The sequence below is a fragment of the Telopea speciosissima genome, chromosome 10 (genome assembly GCF_018873765.1).
Source record: "Telopea speciosissima isolate NSW1024214 ecotype Mountain lineage chromosome 10, Tspe_v1, whole genome shotgun sequence".
In the NCBI taxonomy this organism is placed as follows: Eukaryota; Viridiplantae; Streptophyta; class Magnoliopsida; order Proteales; family Proteaceae; genus Telopea; species Telopea speciosissima.
The window spans coordinates 3,590,746-3,610,726 of NC_057925.1; the positions used below are offsets into that span (position 1 = coordinate 3,590,746).

Here is a 19,981-nt window from a genome sequence, read left to right on the forward strand (position 1 = left end):
ACTGAGGAGAAGGGATATTCAGTAGAAGAATGGGGGTTGGGGATAGATGATTATATCAGCCTGGGCATTTCACCCTTATCAGCCTCTCTCAGGACAATGCATTGCAAAACAGCAACATAACTTCATTCATTATCGTGTGGGAGGCCTCTAAGGACCATTACAATATATAGACTCAAAGGTTGAGCCATTGCCTGCTCACCTAGTGGCTTGTTCCCACTGTCATTTGACCACTGGTTGGGTTTCAAGGAACGATTCCTTTCAACTTGCTATCAGATGGGAATGGAGTGGTATTTGTCTGAGACTTGAGTTACAAGTAATTGAGCTTTGCTAAGAAACAAATTAGACGGTAACTAAAATAGAAACTCTAACTCAACTAAGCAACTAAAATCGAAACTCTTAACTTAGCTAAGACTAATAAAAATAGAACCTTAAGAAAAATAAAATTTCTAAATAAAATCTAAGCCTACTTTCCAAATCTGAAATTAGAAACTAAGCAAAATAGAAAGTAGATGATACAACAACAACAACAACTCAGCCTTATCCCAACTAAATAGGGTCGGCTACATGGATCCTTGCCCTCTAATCAGCTTTGTTCGAGGCCATACTTGATACAAGGCCTAAGCTATGCCTGTCTTTCCTCACCACTTCTCCTAAGGTCAAAATAGAAAATAAATGATATGCTAGTGTTGGAATATGTAATCTCCCCCGTGGGGGTATTCTGGTCCTTCTGGGGTAGTTTTATACCTATGTTATTAGGTTTAAGTGGCCGCTCTTATAGAGTCAGCTAGTTAGGGGTAATTATGTCTACAATTGGCTATGTGGGTTTAGTCCCACATCACCTAGTTCCGTCCTTTGTAATTTTCCCCTCTATTATAAATAGAGGGGCTTATCAATGAATACAAGTCATTATTATTCCATTCTCTCATTCTTTCTTTCTAACCCATGATTCTTCTAACATGGTATCAGACTATCAAAGTAGGTCTGATCTAGGTTAGAAAGAAAAGAAAAACTCACCTTCTTCTCTTCAATCAACTTCTCCCTTCTTCTCTCTTTCTCGGCTTCTCCTTCTTCTGGTTTTCTTCTTCTCATCCTTTTAAGGGGGTAGCCCTAATGAGGTAAAAACCTTAACCAATGATTTAGTTGCTGCCCTCCTCCATTCAATCTCTTTTTTCAATTAAAATTCTGCTGGAACCATCTATGGGAATTGGAGCTTTCCAGAATTTTTTGGAGATCAACTTCTATCACTATTGAAGGCTGACCTTCCACCATTGGAGCTCCCTTTGCTCTCTTTTCTAGCACCTTCCTACCCTATTTAAATGACCTCCTTCCCTTTTTTTTCTATTTCTCCATCATTCATTAACCTTTCCAGCCCTACCCTAATCGATCTCAACTTGTCAGGGTTTTCCAAAACCCTGACTCCAATCGATTTTAGGGTTTCCCTTTTCAGATGCAGCTGATTTTTGGGGGGTGATTCCCTACTACTACAAACCCTACTCGACCTAAGTTTGGACTCTTTCTGATGGCTAGATTTGTTTGTACAACAAAAACTTTCTTAACCTACTAATTTGGTTACCTGCTAAAAACCCTGACAATACCCTGACTCCAATTAAAATTAGGGTTACAGGTTTCAGCTTTTGCTGATTTTTGGAGGGCTGATTACGTCCATTACTAGGACCACTCGACCTCAATCTTACACCTATCCAAGTTTTCTAGAAGACCCCTCCCCAATCGATCTCTATTTTTCACGGATTTCCAAAACCCTAACATTAATCAATTTTTTGGGTTAGGGTTACCTACTGCTTGTGGAGTTTTTGGAGGTGTTTCTACCATCAAGAGAAGCAATCTACTTCAATTATTCATGGCTTAAAGAAGTATTTTACCTAAGATAGCTGCCGCCCTATTTTTTTTTGCACTTTTTGGTGTTTCTCCCACTTGAAGATCAAGTCTCAAACCCTACAAGAGATTGGGTGTTCGTATTGGAGATCCATTCAAGCAGCTGTGGACAGCATCTATGCCAAGACATCATCACTTTGACAAGTCATTATCAATTTTTTGAAGACCCCTTCCCTTCAATTGATCTCAACTTTCAGGGTTTTTTACAAAACCCCGACTCTAATCGATCTTAGGGTAAGGGATGTCCTATCTTGCTGATTTTTTGAGGAGTGTTTTATCACCATCAGAGGAGTACTCGACCCACGTTTCAGCATCATTCATGGAGTTTTTTAACAAAACTCAGGTTTCATCCTTATGGTCACCTTCTACATCAATCAGCCTATTTTTTTTCTAGTTCCTATGTGGCTGGCTGCATCATTTACTATTGGATCTGCTGAGTTATTTATCTTATACTTGCTGGTTCTATTGAGCTTTACTACATACCTAGCTGGTTCTATTGATTGGCTTCTGTAAGCATGACTGGTTAACCTGTTACTGCTGCCCTATTCTTGAGACTGAGTATCCTACTACTGGAGATCGAATTTCTTTCACATTGTTGAAGAGTCGGATCTACTACCCTGGAGATTGGTTTCTATTTGGGATTACAACAGTGTGTTCCATGCTTATTGGTTGCGACTACAAATCTATTCAGTTGTGTGAAGCTTTTCTACAAGTTTATATCCAGTTTACTTTGAGAGCTTGATCCTAGCGTTGTTCACTAATTCAGATCTGACCCAAGTTTTTTTGAAGTTTATTACATCAATTCTACCCAGATATCTTCATCAATTCTATTTAGCATGTGGGAGTTTACAAATTGGAGTTAGCACACTGGTTCTTCCTTGTGTGAAGATCGATCAAGTTTTTTGAAGAATGGTGCCTTCTCCTTATAACAAATCAGACCTGCTTTTTAATTCAGATCTGATCATTAGAGATTGGTATTTCAGAGTTAGTTTGATCGATTGAAGATTACTGTGTTGTTTTTTTTGTCCATGGTTCTTTATCCCACTGCCCTTTATTCTTACACATCTCCCATACCATACCTTTGGCATTTACCATTAACCACTTTGGAAGTTTATGGTATAATCTACTTTGCCATTACTTCCTCTTTTCCATTACCCTTAGCACTTCTTGAAATATTCTGGAATATTATCCTTTTGCACTATCTCATTCATCATCTCTGTTATGTCCACGTGTACTACTACACGTGAGGGGGAGATTATGTACAGTACACCTACAGACATTGTAGAAGCAGAACTTGCAAGAACACTTGGTGCAAAACATAGAAGATCAGAGTTTCCACCATTACCATTGGGTATCTCCATTGTTATTGGTTTGAGTTTGCCGTAAGGGGGAGATTGAAGTATTAAAGTATTGAAGATGTTTGGTTATTGCCTGCCTATATGAGGTTCCACAGTTGGGTTGATCATTTTTGCTGCCTGATTTATTTGTTTCCGCTGCTTGCTGCCCTAGTTGCTTATCTTCAAGATTATCAATCACAGATTCATCACTGGACAGTTGTTGAAGATTGGTGAAAGTTTGCTGATCAAGGCTGCCCAGGTTTTGGAGATCAATTATTTTAAATTCTTGAAGGTTTATTTGGGAACTGCATTCATATGTCAAGCTGGATTCTGCTCCCATTTTGTTCAAGTTGGGCATTAGTACCTTGTATGCGCCAACTTGAGGGGGAGTGTTAGCATTATTATGGAGTTCTTTTTTTATTTAGTTCAAGCTGGATTTTCCTTCTTCTCTTATTTGTATAATCCAGCTTGAGGGGGAGTGTTGGAATATGTAATCCAGAATACCGCCACGGTATTCTGGTCCTTTTGGGGTAGTTTTATTCCTATGTTATTAGGTTTAAGTGGCTACTATTATAGAGTCAGCTAGTTAGGGGTAATTATGTCTACAATTGGCTATGTGGGTTTAATCCCACATCGCCTAGTTCAGTCCTTTGTAACTTTCCCCTCGGGGCTTATCAATGAATACAAGTCATTATTATTCCATTCTCTCATTCTCTCTTTCTAACCCACGGTTCTTCTAATAGCTAAATTATTTCTCCTCCATGCAATCTGGTCTTAGGCCGCACAGGATCTTCTAGAAGCATTCCCACATAAAAGATATAGGTTGTGACACAATTCAAGTGAACTACTCATGGAACAGTAATTTTTTTCTGAATTCTATTTTGGTCCTTCTCTTCTTCATGCTTCAATCTACTTCAAAAATATTACCCCTCCCCAAAAGAATATATAGTATTGACTGAATATCCCCTATTATGATAATGAAATCCAACTTCAGCAGTTTATTTTTTCCTATTGATTAGATTATGAAGGTTGTACTTTCCTTCATCAAGACCCAACGCAGTTGGAAATTATGTTTAAGAAAATTAAGGACATCCATGAGAGAGGGACAGCTTAGGACTTACAGTACATCCAATTCCAACCTGAAGCCTGCTACATAAAGGTCTTCCTAAACAAGGTCCAAATAAAGGTATAATACAGCTATCCACCCTGCATACGCTGCAAATTTTTTTCTATATCAGCAGGAGTGCACGTAGAAGAAACCTACATAGGTACACCCTTTTACTTCCTACTACTGAATATAATATGAAGCACCCTCAAAAGACAAAGATGACCTTTCCATAAACACCAACAAAATGCTTTATCAGGCCTCATATGCTACCATGAATTAAATTACATGAAAATGGTTCAAGACAGACTTAAGAACAATAAACAGTTGTTCTTTGAAGAGACATGAACAAGCAAATCAACTGTCGTCCACAGCATATAGCACCAACCATTCACATTAAATAATCATTGGGCCTTTATATTAAACTGTAAAACTCAAAGACAAGACTGGTTTTGAGATTCTACATTGCGCCGGCATATTTTGGTGAAATTTTTAGACTCCGAAGCCAAAAACTGCGCGTATCTTGTAGAATATAAGGTCCCGCCACCCTCTCTCCGTGTTCTCAACAACAGTGGAGTTACCATATCTGTGTCATGACACAAACAAACGGCCATTGTTAGAGAACGGAAACACAAGTTTACAATTTTAGGAACGCATAAAGAAAGAAAAATGAAAGAAACAAACCTGTCTTCTTCAGGAACATCAGTCTGCGTCAGCTTGACAATGGTGACACCTGGTTCCGGCTCATCAAATGTAAGGCGTACCTGCGAGAGCCATCAGCATTAAGTGTCAAAAAGCTTTTTTTTTTTTTTTTTTTTTTTTGGCTTTCAATGATTCACGACAATGAAATATTAGGGACAAATGAATTAAAATTACCATAGAATGTATCCCATCAGGCCAGCTGCCGAACCTCCACTTCTGAACGATCAGCTTACCCTCCTGCAACTCCTGATTGATCCCCGTGATTGAACCGTCAAAAAGACTAAACTGTCCCCCGACTTCCCTGTTAATCTTCGCGTTACTCTGAGTAAACCCTTTCCACCTGTTCTCATCCATCATGATCTCGTAGATGTCCTTGGCCCGACAATGGAACTTCTCAGTCAAAGAAATCGACTTGAACCCTTTCTTACCCTTAGTGTCCTTCTTCGTCTGAGCAGGAGGGGTAGGGGTAGCGGTAGAGGTGGCGGTGGCTGTGGAAGGAGCGATGGCCGCCGGTGATGAAGAAGACTCGTTGGTGGAAGGCTTCTTGATCTCCAATTCCTCCTTGGCAGGACCACCTTTAGCCATACTCTGAACGTAAACCCTAACTTTCTCCAACACAATGGGTTTCCCCTTAGAAAGGAACGCGTCCTTGATTCTCCTTCCAATGGGACCTTCGTCCATGACAGTGACTTTGATTTCGGGGTCTTCGTCAGCGTTCTCATCGGCAATGTAAGGGATTTCGACGGAGCCGTCGACCTTGAGGAGGGATTTGCCGTCGGCGTCACGGGCCTCGCCTTCCCAGGACAAGGAGACACTAATCTCGTAACCGGGGATAATCTTTCCCTTGCGAATGTTAATGAATGCCTCGCCCTCAACCTTGTCGACCTCCTTGGTCTTGATGTAGAGGTTGCCCTCGCCATCCACGATGGTTAGGTCGGAAAGGAGCTTGCTAAGGAGGTTGCGAGACCATTCGAGGCAGTTGGTCTCGGCCCAGTGCCAGTTGTGGACGTTGGTGCCGTCTGGTCTGTCTTCCACGATCCAGCGTTTGTCACCTTCCCCATATTTCGCCATTTTTATTTTTATTTTTTTTGAGCTCTCCTGCTTGCTGAACTCAGAGAAGAGAAGAAGCTTTTGAAATTTCGAGGTTCAAGGAAGAGAAGGAGAAGAGTCGACGTTTGCGGCGTTGCGAAAGAATGGGAGGGATAGCGAAGCAAGCAAGAGCGGCGAGTACAGCTTTGCGAGTACGGCTCTCGATATATATATATTTAGAAGGCTCTCGCAGGAGCGAGTGAATGGGAAACTGGGAAAATATTCGAGAGTAGTACCAGGGTTTTAATAATCGGGAAAATCAGATCGGGATCGGGATCGAGATCGGGATCAGGCCGAGCCCGATATCGATCCGACTCACCCCATATCAGGCCAGATTGGACAGAATTGACCATGCTTTTAAATAAAAATCGGTTTCAACACCCTTGGGTCGTACCAGAGAATCGGGATTACCCTCAGCCGATATCGATCCAATCCAAGACCAATTTTTTGAACCATGCCAAAGATCAATGCCCATACCCCTAATACTATCTATTTATATGGTATCAATATCAATACTTATCAGACGATACAATACCAATACCTAAATCCACTTGGACAAGTGGACTGACTGACAAGGGTATCAATTTTGAATCGTAATCGAAATCAGTCATTGAATATTAGGTCGAATTGAATTATAGAAGAATCGGTTCAGCTTTGATTTTAAAACAAAGAATAATTCGACTTGGTTTTAATTCCTAGGGTGAAAATCGTTTGGTTGAAATCGAAAATAATTTACCCTAAACTTTATTAATAGTATAGAGATAGAACTTATTGACTGCCACCAAAAGCACCCTGAAAGCCACAAGTACATGAAAGAAAATTCTATGTGAAACAATCCTATTTACAACTCGTTCAGATATGATGGTGAAAAGAACCAATTGAGTTTTCAAATTTAAATGCAAAAAAAAAACATCATTAAGTCACAAGAAAATTTAGGATATTTTTTGAATATTCATTCATTCTTATGAATCCAAATGATTAAATATATACACTGCAGATTCTTCCCAAAACATGATAGTCTATTTTTGTGAACCGTGCATTTTATTCAAGTTAAATCTATATTAGTAGTTGGAGGCTCAATTCTATATTATTTATAGCTGAAATATCTTTTTAGATGATAGAACATAAACTGAATATGAAATCGAATACGAAATGGAACCAAAACAAATCTATTCGGTTTTTATTTTGAAATGTTTTATTATTATCCATTTGATTCGGTTTTGTCTATTGCAATTCTATATCTTGAATTGAACCGAAACATAACCGAACCAATTGACACCCTTTTTAAATGTAATTTTTATTTTATTTTTCAGATCCCAAGAATTTGGATGGAAAAATGAAAATTTTAATAACCCAATATGAAATGATTTGGAGCTAGTGATAAAACCATGTTCACCAATGATAACAAAAGTTTCTTCCATTTTTTTGTAGTTTGAAAATTTTACTTTCAGTTCCCTTTATTTTCCATTACAACCAAATAGAGCAATTTTACAGGTAGAAGATTTCTTTTTTCATTTTGTAAAGTAACATAATCACATTCAACGAATATGCACTGCCTCATCCTCACTAGAGTTGAAAGGGCATACCAAATGCATGAGCTCCTGCCACTACAGGCTCTAGAAAGGGTCACAATGTACACAACCTTACCCCAACTTCACGGAGAGGCTGTTCCCGACTAAACCATTAGGTTGCAATGGAACAAAATTACCATTGTGCCGAGTTCATTCTCACTAAGGGGGTTTAAGGAATCAAAATCGGCAATTGAATCAATCTCCTGCAATTCTTGTCTTATTCTGATCCTGAGAAATCGACTTGGATTAGCCAATTCTGCTCCAGAAGATTCTCCACCCCTATGTCTCCTCGGCAAGGTTATGAAAAATGGAATCAAGGATCAAATCTATCAATGCCAATTTAAATCCGAATCAGATCAGAATCAACCATGATCGGTCTTACTCTTAGTCTTATAACCCAAAAATCACCCCTCAGATCTGAAAACCCAGCAATCCGATGAAAAAAATCTTAGAATCAGCTAGATCGAAACGTCCTGAATTGGGATTGGTCATGGCTGATTGGACCAATCCAATTCTCTTTTTTGAAACAGTGCTCTCCGTGTCCTTGTCTCTGTTCCAGAATCACTCTCTGAATCTTTAGCCAGCCTTCCCTGCCAAGCAATGAGCTCTCTTCCAGCAACCCCTGAAACACCTTTATTCTTCTACCCTGCACTCTCCTTTCCCAAACCTACTCTCCATCTCGCTCTAATCTAGCAATAACTCTTCCCCCCCCCCCCCCCCACCCCCCATCCGACATCTCTCTCCTCTCCACCCAGTGAATAATAGGAAGACCAGAGCCCATCAAACGCAATGTCTTTGGAGATTAAGCAAGTACACAACTGTGAAGTGAGCACACTAGGGTACTGTTCGTGTCTGAGAAAATTAGAGTTCTTAAGACCTTCAAAATTCCACCTTTAATGAGTGTCGTTGCTTCTAAAGGCATTTAATGGGTACCCTCTTCCCTCTGAGCTCCAATCCTACATCACTCAACCCATCTCCTTGCTTCATCTCTCTCTAACAGACCCGCCAAGAGATGGCAGAAGAATTCCAAGAGTTCAATGTATTTTGGCCTGAGCAATCCTAGCAGAGTGAGGATCACCTTCGCCACAGCATCTTCCATGACAAGAACGTCAATCTGGCTGAAAGTCATGGACAAGAACTCTTAGTTACAAACAGATCAGTGAGTTGCAGGTTAATCAGGAAAATCGTTTGTCCCGGATCATTTGATTCAGATCGCACATTTGACTTAGGCATTAAGGAATTGGTCAGAATCAGTGGATTTTCCCGATCTGATTCAATTCCAATTCCTCAAACCATGGTTCTCAATGTTGTTTTACAGAAATGCAGACGGGTCATATTTTAAACTTTATGATCCCATCCTCAGATCTTAGTCTACCAAGCAGGCCAGAGCACCAACCTTGTAAATGAACTGTGCTGAAGTTGATGTTTTGAAACCAAACAGCCTTTCTCTATCCAGTCTCAGACCACAAAGATATCCATGCAACCCCCAAAGGATCTGTACAACATCAATTCTAACATGCAAGGGGCCAATCTTTTGGAGTCTTCTCCAGAACCCACAAGCCTTGATAGCACCAGAGAAGATGGAGCCAATTCCCATTTAAATATAGGCAGCAACTTCCACCAAAAGAGGTAGCCTGCTTCATAATGTAATTTGAGAAAGAGACATGATCATACAGCACCCAAGCAGGCTGCAGCAGGTCAAACCCTTATCCTGTTTTTACCATCTCCAATGTCCTTCAAAAGCTTTCTCACGATGCTCTAGATTTTACAACCTTAGCACCAGCGAGCATTCAGCAGGCACCATTATACACTGCATCTACAACCACTCAATGTTGTCCGAAATCTGAACCATGAGTTTCACAAGGTCTCTGATCTCCAGCCACATCCACGAGTACCTTCTTATCTTCAGCCACATCCACCAGCACTGAGAGGATATATTATAAACTAGAAAACACAACCCTTTATGAGGTTTTATCAAACTCATTCAATCCAGAGTGTCTGCACGAGAAACAATAGCCCATGCTTGACGAAAAGTGGCTGCACAGCTCCAAGTCTCAACATTAATGTCACAAATCTGAAGTCACAATTTCTCATGAAGTCCTGTCTAGCTGGTTCAATCTAGTGTGTTAACCCCAGAAAAGATGGATCATGCAACATTTATGATGACTACACATTTTCAAGTTTTGACATTTTTTAGCCCAAAAGGCTTCACCTTATTCATAGTACACCTCATCCCATCAAACAATCTCTACTGGGCTGAGATTCTATCCAAAGAAATCTACTAACCTGGTATTTTATAGAATTTATGATGCCTTGGTAATAGAAAGATCCTGCTTAGGATGGATGGTAATGCTGAAGAGGGAAAGCCACTAATGCCCTTTTTTCTTAACATATGGGTTGCCTCTTTATGATTAATATCAAGCTGTTTCTACCCCAAAAAAATCAAGGTGGAAAGAAACTTTATTTACAACGACAATATTGGTTACAAGTAATTGCTATAAACGTGAAACACCTGGGTTCCTCAAAAAATTAATCATACGAGAATATATGTTTATAATAAGTTGATTATAAGATCATCACCTACACAATAATTGAATTTTTATTAAATATTCATTATATATGAATTTTTTTTATTTAATATTTGGATTCTAATTTACAAAACGCACCACATAGAAATGTACATTTTTGGATGAAACTTTGGTGTATCTATGATCTAATGCATTAAACATACACCTAATATCTTGTAATATGAGGAATTGAAGTTCTAAGTTTGACTACTATTTTAAATCCATAATCTCTTCAATCTCTATGTTGGTGCATTCTCTGAATTTTTTACACGATGTTTATTGTTGAGGCATGGGAAAGGTTTCAGGCTGAGGCAACATCTATTGAATATTGAATAAAGAGATCAGGAAAAGGTCGAACCTCTCATTACAGGATCCTAATTATAGATTGTATAAAGTGCATGCCAAACTTACTCGTGTGGGGCATGTACGGGGGAACCCTATCTTATCAAAGTCAGAAATTAAGATTTGAAGAATATAGAATAAAGACGAGAATATAAGATGATTTCCATAGCAGCAGTAGATATTAGCAGTACAGAAGAAAAAGAAGAAAACAAATGAAAGAAAATAAGAGAAAGAAAAAATACCCAGGTGATATCTCCACCAAAAACATACAGTTCCCTTATCCATAAACATGTGGAGTGCATCATAGAACCCATATTTATGGAAATTCATCTGAACCCTACTTTGATCCAACTCAAAGAAAAATTAAGTAAATTCAATAGCTCAACCCTTTGTAAACTAAGATTCCTTATAAGACTTACTAATGTAGTAAAAATGGACTTAGTACACTTGACAATTTCCAAACTTAACACAAAAAGGGAGTACCCAGTACACGAGGCTCCTGCCACTGTGGGGTCTGGGGAGGGCCTAATATACACAGCCTTACCCCCACTTCGTGGAGAAGCTGTTTCCTGAGACTCGAACCCGTGACTACTTGGTCATAATGGAGCCACCTTACCGTTGCACAAGTTCCACCCTCTAAAAGTAAAATCAAAATTAAGAAAGGAAAAAATTAGTATTAATCCCAGAACAAAAGCATACTCTTCCTCATGCATTGACATGAAAACAACCTAAGAGCACCCATAGCTAATTGATCCTTTTCTTGCCTGGTTCCACATCATCAATATATCCCTATAAGCAAATATCACTCAATATAATAGGTTATGAGGCCTCTTATGTTACTTGTGTCAATAACAAAGAAAAGACACATATCAGCCAATATAAGATCGATATACATAGCGTATAGAGTGTAGATGCTTAAGCGCCTCATGATCAGTATAAAGAATGAACTCTTTACCAATAAGATAATGCCTCCAATGTAGCAACACTTGAACTACGGCATAGAGTTCCAAATCATAAGTCGAGTAGCATCGCTTAGCATTGTTGAGCTCGCAATAGAAAGCGATAGGACAGCTCCCATGCATAAGCACACCTCCTAAACCAACGTGTGAAGCACCTGTGACAACTTCAAAACACTCCATCAAAATCTGGTAATTGCAGGATAGGGGCCTTTGTCGTCTTCTTCTTGATAAGGACAAATGCCTTGTTTGTTGCTGGAAACTCGAACCATCGATTGAAAGATGTGAGCAATGGAAACTCCAAACTTCTGCAATGGTCATTAGTGGTGGCCATTCTAGAATACTCTTAACTTTGTTAGGATCAGCTTCAACTCCTTTTGAAGAAACAATAAATCCAATGAACACCACCTTGGGTAGCATAAATGAGCATTTCTTAAGGCTAAGATAGAACTTTTCAGCCCGGAAAACTCTCAAGATTTGCCTTAAATGATCAATAGGTCATCTGGGTGCCTGTTGTAAATGAAAATTTAAAAAGACAACCAAAAATCGACCAATAAAAGGACGAAGTACTTGAGTCATCATCCTCATGAAAGTGTTGGGTGCATTAGTCAGACGAAAGGGCATGACTCTCCACTCAAACAGCCCATCCTTAGTCTTAAAGGCCGTCTTCCATTCGTCTTCTGACCGTATACGAATCTGTAATAGCTGCTCCGAAGATCTAATTTTGAGAAGACCTTAGCTCCCGACAGCATATCCAACATATCATCGAGTAGTGGAATAGGAAACCTATACTTAATGGTAATTTTGTTAATGGCTCAACTGTCCACGCACAAACTTTGGTTGGTGTAAGGTTGGTACTATGCATGGGCTTAAGCTCTCTTGAATGAAACCCTTCCGCAACAACTCATTTACTTGCCTCTTTAGCTCCTCATGCTCTGTAGTACTGATAAGATGGTAAGTGAGCCAGGTACCAAGTCTACTGTGTGTTGTATGTTACGTATGGGCGGCAACTTATCCAGCAACTCCTCAGGCACCAAGTCTGAAATCAGGTCCTTAATCAGCTTGGAAAACTTAACCTCAGCATAAGGGGCCATTTCCCAATTAACAAGAGCCAAAATAAGTCTTGAATCCTGAATAGATTTAATAGACTCCTTCTGTGTGATTGTCAGCACCTTCTTCCCTGTATCAATTTCCTTATGATTGCTTCTCAGTAGCTTGCGCTTGACCTCTTCACTTGGAACATTGATAGGGTGAAATAGATTATGTTTTCCTTTGAATTGGAACACACACACTGATTCTTCATTCCTCCTACCATTACATCATTATCATAAAACCATGGCCTCCCTAATAGCTAAGGGTGTCAATTTAGAACCGAAACCGGCCATTTAAAACTGAACCGAATGAAACCAAAATAAATCGGTTCGGTTTTGGTTTCCAAAGTTGGAATCTTTTCTAGGTTCGGTTCGGTTTCAGTTTCATGCCTAAAACCACTAAACCAAACCGAATTACCTATTTTCAAATAAGGAACCGCATAAAATTATATTTTTTTATTTGTTAATCAAATGTGAATGATAAATTCTTTTCCATTTTAGTGTTTGGGAAAAGTTTGATGGACTATGATCCTAACAAATAAGGGTTTTTTATTGGTGAAGATTTAAAAAAAAGTTGGCCCAAACATTTAAAATAGGACCTAAACCGAATATGAAATCAAATTAAAACACACTAAGGAGCTGAATACAAACCTAAACCAAATCGAACCGAGTCGATTTGGTTTTGGTTTTGGAAATGTATTCCTATTCTCGGTTCGGTTAGGTTTTGGTTTCTACATTTGTTTCTTAAACCAAACCGAACCAATTGGCACCCTTACTAATAGCACATATGTCAACTTCATACGCACAATATCACACCACACAACTTACTCATAACAATTGAGTTTTAATGGCACTTATCACCTTTGATTTACCTCGAACATACTACCATTGAGAAGAGAACCTTTTTATGGTTGTTGTTGCTTTTCAGTTTGTAGTTTTGCCTTCTCTACAAAGGCTTTAGAAACTACGTTAACACAAATGCTACTGTCTACGATCACTTGGACTGGTTCACTTCCCAAACAAATTTGGGTGCAGAAGATGCAGTGACGTCTCCAATCCTCTCCTTTGGTTTCAGCCACTAGAATGAGACTAACCACATGAACAGCATAGGTTTCTTCATCCTTTGCATCATCATCAATACCACCACCAAGTATTCTCATCATCATCATCAAGTGGATAGGGAAATCAATCATCATCACCATCTTCTTCTCCACATTTGCAGTTACTGCATTAACTTTCTGCCAACGTGGGCCGACCTTTGCAACGTGTCTGCACTCCTGGCAATGCATGCATTGTATATTGTTATTGCTGGTCATGGGTGCCTCCCTTTACTGTCAAAACGTGAAGGAGCAATAGTACATGTAGGAGTTGTATTAGCGGTTCTGGCTGCTGGTAAATTCTTTCGGTTCTCCCCAGCTTGAACCGCTATCTCCTCGCAGGGATGTCAATAGTTCTCTGCACACATAACTTTTTCGAAACAATCCTGAAGACTATGGACATTTGCGACGTCAATTGCTTTATTGATATTTGTTTTCAGTCCTACTGTAAACCGAGATAATAGTTGTATATCATCTTCTTCGATGTTGGTATGAGCAGATAGAGAATCGAATTTCTCCATATACTCAGCTACTGAAGAAGTCCCTTGACAAAGAGAATTTAAGTTAAATATCTCTTTCAACTCTTCTTTTATTTCTTCCCACATAGTGGGTGTTGTGCCTCGACTCTCAAGCTTCTTTTCATAAGTCCACCATTCGCCTGCACCAATCAATTTGGTTCACAATCCAGTTTCATCTTCTTGGCTTCAAAGAGTTTGAAGCAATCAAAACAATCGTCTAGGCTTGCCAACCAGTCATAGAATACATGTGTGTTCTAGGCATGCCAACCAGTCATAGAATACATGTGTGTCATGTTCCCCACTATACTCCTTCAGTTCTAACTTAACCTTTTGTGTATCATCAATGCGTCACTAAGGTGTACCATCATTAAAGTATACACGTATATTATCCTCAAAAGAGGACTGCAGTGTGTAAACAGTTGAGAAAAGAAAAGAAAGAGAATGATTTGGCTTGTCAAGATGACAGAGGCCACCACTTTATTGATAATCTAGGATTATTACAAATATGGAAGATCTACTCAACACAATTAACATGTGCAACATGTGCATAATGAATCTAGACACTCTAGTGTACTTGGTTACATTACACACTTCAACAAGGGAACTAAAGAGAACCAAACTGGGTCAATCCCAAATCCTTCAACACTCCCCCTCAAGTTGGTGCATGGATGTCACGTGTGCCCAACTTGGAAACAATAGGATGGAAGGTCTTCACGGACAAGCCCTTAGTAAAGACACCAACAGGTTCCACTCCATGTATCACAATAATTTAAGGGGAAATAAATCTACACAACCACTGTTATTAAGTTACCATCAATCTGATGATGTGCAACACCTTTAGCATACATGTTGCTCATAAACAAAAAACTTGCCAGGACCAGCAACCCCTTCATCAATTTTGGATCCTGATAGGACGCAAAAGACCAAACTGAGAAGCCATAGCTCTTCTTTGCCTTCTCAAGGTCTTGATTCTTCTTGCATCTCAGGAGGTTCCAAGTCTCATCATTCCAAAACAGGAGTGTGATGCAAGAGAGTGTTATGCTTACATTGTCCAGGTCAATTAGCCTATGGCACTCTATTTAGCAAAGATGGACTACATTGAGAAGATTCAAGGAAGAGGCTATTAGCAATACCTTTGAGAAAAAGGGAGGAAATGGGGGGCTAAGGTATAGTTTCCATGACCAGACAAGGAATGTCTAGTTAGTCGCTACTTTGGGACTCAAAAGTCTTAGCTAAAAGAGGTATCTACAGCAGATCAAAAACTTACCAAACAATTTCCTATTCCAACTAGTGCCATCAAACAGTAAAAAAAGTGGAAACTCAAGTACGGATTGATGGGTCCAAAAAGCCAAGGAACCTGAGCATGTGGAAGCTACAGGTGGAAACATATGCAGATGTAGTGATGGGACAGATGCAGCAGGAAGGTTTCTGGCAACAGCTAGGACTCATTTCACTGTTTTGCTTTAAGACACTGGGTTAAAAAATTAGTTATGCCACTCAAGCAGTTAATATAGTGGCCTACTCTTTAGCCACTCTGATACAGGTCAAGCTTTTAGGAGCCAAAGTAGGCTTGGTTAGTTGTAGACTTTTTGTACTCCAAGCAAAATTATGGATAAAGTATCCATTACAGAGAATTTATCCCAAAAAAAAAGAATAAAAAAGGTACTTCTTACAGGGAATAGCTCCACCTCCATCCAAACCCCCTCCCCCAAAAAAAAAACAGTTACATTGCACTCAAATACAATAACGAAGTACAGTCCTCCAAACGGGAAATAAACCAATCAAGAGATCAGCCCCAAACCATAGAAGTACATCAAAGTCAACCCGAGTACATAGACAAAATCTCAGACAGAACATAGTCCCCCACCAGCTCAACCACTTAAACAGAATCCAATTAGCATCAGTCAGGAAACAAATAGGTACTGGAGAAAAAATATAGGCTCCTTTTCACTATAATGTAACATATAGTACAAGGGATCCCCACCCCTCACCCAAAAATATTAGAAAAAAAACCTGAATAAGGAAAATAAATATGGAGTAAAACAGAAATATGCAAACACAAAAATACCTAAAAGAATGATGCCATACACTGGTAATCATTTGTCAAGAATAAATATGATACAGATGTACAAACTCAGGATGCACAACTTGCAATAGCCACACAAAAACACCCACATGTCATTGGAACCATCAAATATGAAGTGTGTAAAATGTAGAAAGATCCTAAACCTGATTCTATGATATAAATATACCTCAACATTCAATCTCAGAAAACTTCCACACAATCCATCAGAAAGGAGTAAACATCTGCAAAAGGAGGAAAAATAAAGGTGTCAAGCAACAACATTGCACTTGTCATACTATCCGTACTAAGGCATGATTCTTACCAGTGTCTAGAGTCGTAGAGTGGACCTGGTTGGTCCCAGTAAGCCAGCCACATCATGAAGTTGCTCACTTGAAGCTGGCAGGAAATGGCATATGAGACCCTTTTGTCAGTGCAACTTTCTTTTGCAGAGGCACTCCATTTAAACTCTTTCACTCGAGCAGTTTAATTATGTACAAAGACGTTGACGACTATAAAATTCAGTGAAGTCTAAACGGAATAGAAGGAACTTCAAATCAACATGTTGCTGCACAGGTAATTGTGCTATGAACCCTTCAAGTAGTGATGAGTATTCTTTTGCAATTGTGTCCAAGTCATTTCGCATGTTTCGAAGAAATTCTCCAGCATGTTGTGTTACGGCCTTCCTGCCCCCACCAACCCATGTCCCGTAGTCTGAGGATTCATTATTTGATTTTGATTTTGATCTGCTCCTCGTTCGAGAGGACAAAGAAGATTCCATCGTTCTGCAAAACAAAACAGTTAACTGTGATTCAACAAGCATAAATAATCGGTTCCAGAGAAATGAGATAATATCCATATCAAGCCACACACATGTGCACACACACACACACAGAGTTGAGCTAATAAAGAACAATAATTACCTTGCTTGCAACTCGTGGATACCTTCATATAACCGATCAGCATGACTACGGAACTGCAATATAAGATCAAATAATACAAACAGCGTCTTAGAAAGGGTTTGGGAGCACTCTCCAAGAAGGGACTTTTCCACAATAGAATAGAGATATTTCTCATGTGCTGCAAGCAGGTCATCCAGATCTTTTGCAGCCTCCATTTCATTTGAAAAATTGGACCATGACACTTCCAAAACCTCAAACATTATATAATATTGTAGATTTGTGACAAAATGGTTCATCTCATCCCAAAGAGCTTGGCACCGCCGCAATGCTAATGTGAATTGCAGTTTAATAGAACCTTCCTGCTTCAAGAAAAAGTGAGAAGAAATACAATTCGGCTTCATCGTCTTCCAAGCTCCTATCAGGGCATGCTCGACACGTCTAAGCTTCCAAAGGAAATTAAAGATTCTAAGATACCTTGCCATGACAGATTCAGTAAAAACAGTATTTAGGGGAACTCTTGCATCATACTCCAAGGAGAAAACATCCCAACCCCTGTCTCCAGTACCATGTGGCATCATCTTGACCTTTAACCTGTCCAGTTTGTCATGATCATACTGTGCATTTGATGCCCGGATTGCACTTTCCAGCAACCCAGCTAGTTTGAATGAGCTGATAGTATTTGCAGGTTCTGAAAGTTCTGGCCCCACGGTATCCATTAGGTACTGAACGAAATCACCTTGCCCAAGAAGCAAATAGCGCTTAATTGCAAGACAATGTTCCTTGAACTTGTACCTCTTGTACAAGACATCCATTAGATGTTTATCTATCCTCTTGGCCGCTTCAACAACCAGAGACTCGAGTGCATCAATTTCACCGTACCCCAGCCCCCATCTCCGAGTTGTCGTTCCAACAACAGCTGCTGCCTCTGTTGCAGCGTCAGCCCAACCCTGATCCTCACAACAGACTCGAAGAAAGTTTATTGACTTCCCAGTTCTCAAAATCCTTTGAGCGAGGGATTGTGGTATGAAAGAGGGAAGCATTCCCGCGTGGAGCCTGTATCCCTCCTGCCATAAAGACTCAGCTTTCACGGGCTGTCCCAAAACAAAGAACTCGGCAAAAATGTCATCCAGCTCCCCCTCCAAAACCCAACTCCTCACCATTTCAAACAGTGGAGAGCATATCCGACGAAGCAGACGGCTCATGAAGTCTTGAACCAAAGGGTCTCCATGCTGGGCGTGCATATGGATTGCCCCTGCCATTGCACCGCCCCTCAAAACCCTGCAACTGTCAACCAGGACAGCCATCAGCCTCATCTTCACCATCGGTTCTGCAAACCAAACCGACAACCTCCTCAGCGAGAGATAATTACCCGAGTTCGCCGTCTCGGAAACCAAGGGAATGGGATTCATGGACTGCGCTTCTAGGACAGCCAATAATTTGTAATACTCGGCAAGCTCATCTTGCAATGCGGCACAAAAGGCTTGCCCTACTGTTCCAACATCCTCAGCAGGAAATCTATCCATGCTCTCCGATATATAACCTTTGACTTTCCTAAATAACCAACCCAGCTCACAGAGCTTCCGAACCATAATTCTGGTAGCTCTGGGCACTTTAATCGAGTCCGGGAGCACATAGGCGTCAATACTCTTATCGAATTTCACATACTTGCCATTTATCCCTTGACAAGCATACAAGACATCCCTAACCAAATGACTCTCCGAGACATCACTTTCTTCCTTCAACAAATCCGCGAACTCCCGGAAAGCGATATCCCTAAGATTGTCTGGATCCTTGGTGACCAGCAAAACCCCGCCACTCCAACCCTTATCGGGAGGCTTTTGGTTCCGAGTGCCCTTGTCGTCTTCGAACAGTACAGGGAGACCCCCGGAGACGGTGGAAGATAAGAAACCGGAGGAAACCCTAGAATCAGATCTCTTCTCTTTGCGTCGATCTTCGGAGATGACTTTGAGAAGGTAAAGCACAGCCCACTTGTTGTGGATACTGCAGGGGCCAGACTTGGAGGAGAACTTGGTGTAGAGATCGGCGAAGGTTAGGGCATCGGACGACTTACCTTGGTTGACGAGGTGGCGCTTGATGGACTCGGCCATTGCGGCCTCGTCGATGGAGATGGAAGATGTCATTCGACTGCCGAGGATACGCATTGCGTACTTGAGCGCCTTGTCGGTGTCGATTGAATGGGTCGACTGTTCCGAATCGTTCCTGTTGGGAGAGATTAACCGGAGAACCAACTGCTTCACCAGATCCAACACTCTCTGGTCTTCCATTGAGCGAGAGAGAGATATCGGATTCACAGGATCTTTCTTACGACTACAGTACTACTCCTACTACTACTACTACCACTTCCTGGATCATTTCTTCAGTGGTAGTAGCAGTCACTGTAAGCAGCCACTAGCGAGCGAGAGTGTGAGCAGATGATTCATTCCATTTTGAGATTATCAAATTTCGGAATTAAAAGAGTACCACTTATGTTTCAAATTTCAATATTTTTTTCCACCTTTTTCCCCTCTCCTTTTTCCCCGGGGTTTCAGATTTTCAGGCTTTTGAATTCTGAATTCTGACGAGGGATTTTGTTTACGGATTGAGTCACCTGCTGGTGACATAACAAGGTCTCATGATTCACGTTAGCCCATTGCCCCAGTCCCTTTATTTAAAAGGAAGAAAAGAAAAACAACTGTGTCTACTGTCTAGGAGTGTGGCCTACGCCAGCACTCCATGAGTCTTTCTTCTC

At 40.3% G+C, this 19,981-nt stretch overlaps 2 protein-coding genes across 2 annotated transcripts; both read right to left on the bottom strand.

Moving 5' to 3' along the window:
* Positions 1-4,525: 4,525 nt before the first annotated feature.
* On the bottom strand, positions 4,526-6,253 carry LOC122642975 (activator of 90 kDa heat shock protein ATPase homolog). Its single transcript, XM_043836602.1, has 3 exons — positions 5,212-6,253; positions 5,020-5,099; positions 4,526-4,921 (listed from the first exon to the last, which is right to left on the bottom strand). The coding sequence occupies exons 1-3, from the start codon at positions 6,106-6,108 to the stop codon at positions 4,828-4,830; spliced, it is 1,071 nt and encodes a 356-aa protein (XP_043692537.1). The 5' UTR covers positions 6,109-6,253; the 3' UTR covers positions 4,526-4,827.
* Positions 6,254-16,336: 10,083 nt separating this feature from the next.
* LOC122643152 (gamma-tubulin complex component 3-like) lies at positions 16,337-19,591 on the bottom strand. The gene is made up of 3 exons (XM_043836797.1): positions 17,254-19,591; positions 16,656-17,115; positions 16,337-16,575 (listed from the first exon to the last, which is right to left on the bottom strand). The coding sequence occupies exons 1-2, from the start codon at positions 19,515-19,517 to the stop codon at positions 16,821-16,823; spliced, it is 2,559 nt and encodes an 852-aa protein (XP_043692732.1). The 5' UTR covers positions 19,518-19,591; the 3' UTR covers positions 16,337-16,575; positions 16,656-16,820.
* Positions 19,592-19,981: the final 390 nt, after the last annotated feature.

Bases quoted from the DNA above. Each gene is read 5' to 3' on its own strand.
- LOC122642975 (XM_043836602.1), bottom strand. From the start codon at position 6,108: ATGGCGAAATATGGGGAAGGTGACAAACGCTGGATCGTGGAAGACAGA. The intron at 5,100-5,211 runs GTAATTTTAATT...TGGCTCTCGCAG, and splicing joins CTGATGGGATACATTCTATG to GTACGCCTTACATTTGATGA. The intron at 4,922-5,019 runs GTTTGTTTCTTT...GTCATGACACAG, and splicing joins GATGTTCCTGAAGAAGACAG to ATATGGTAACTCCACTGTTG.
- LOC122643152 (XM_043836797.1), bottom strand. From the start codon at position 19,517: ATGGAAGACCAGAGAGTGTTGGATCTGGTGAAGCAGTTGGTTCTCCGG. The intron at 17,116-17,253 runs GTAATTATTGTT...TTTGTTTTGCAG, and splicing joins ATCCACGAGTTGCAAGCAAG to AACGATGGAATCTTCTTTGT.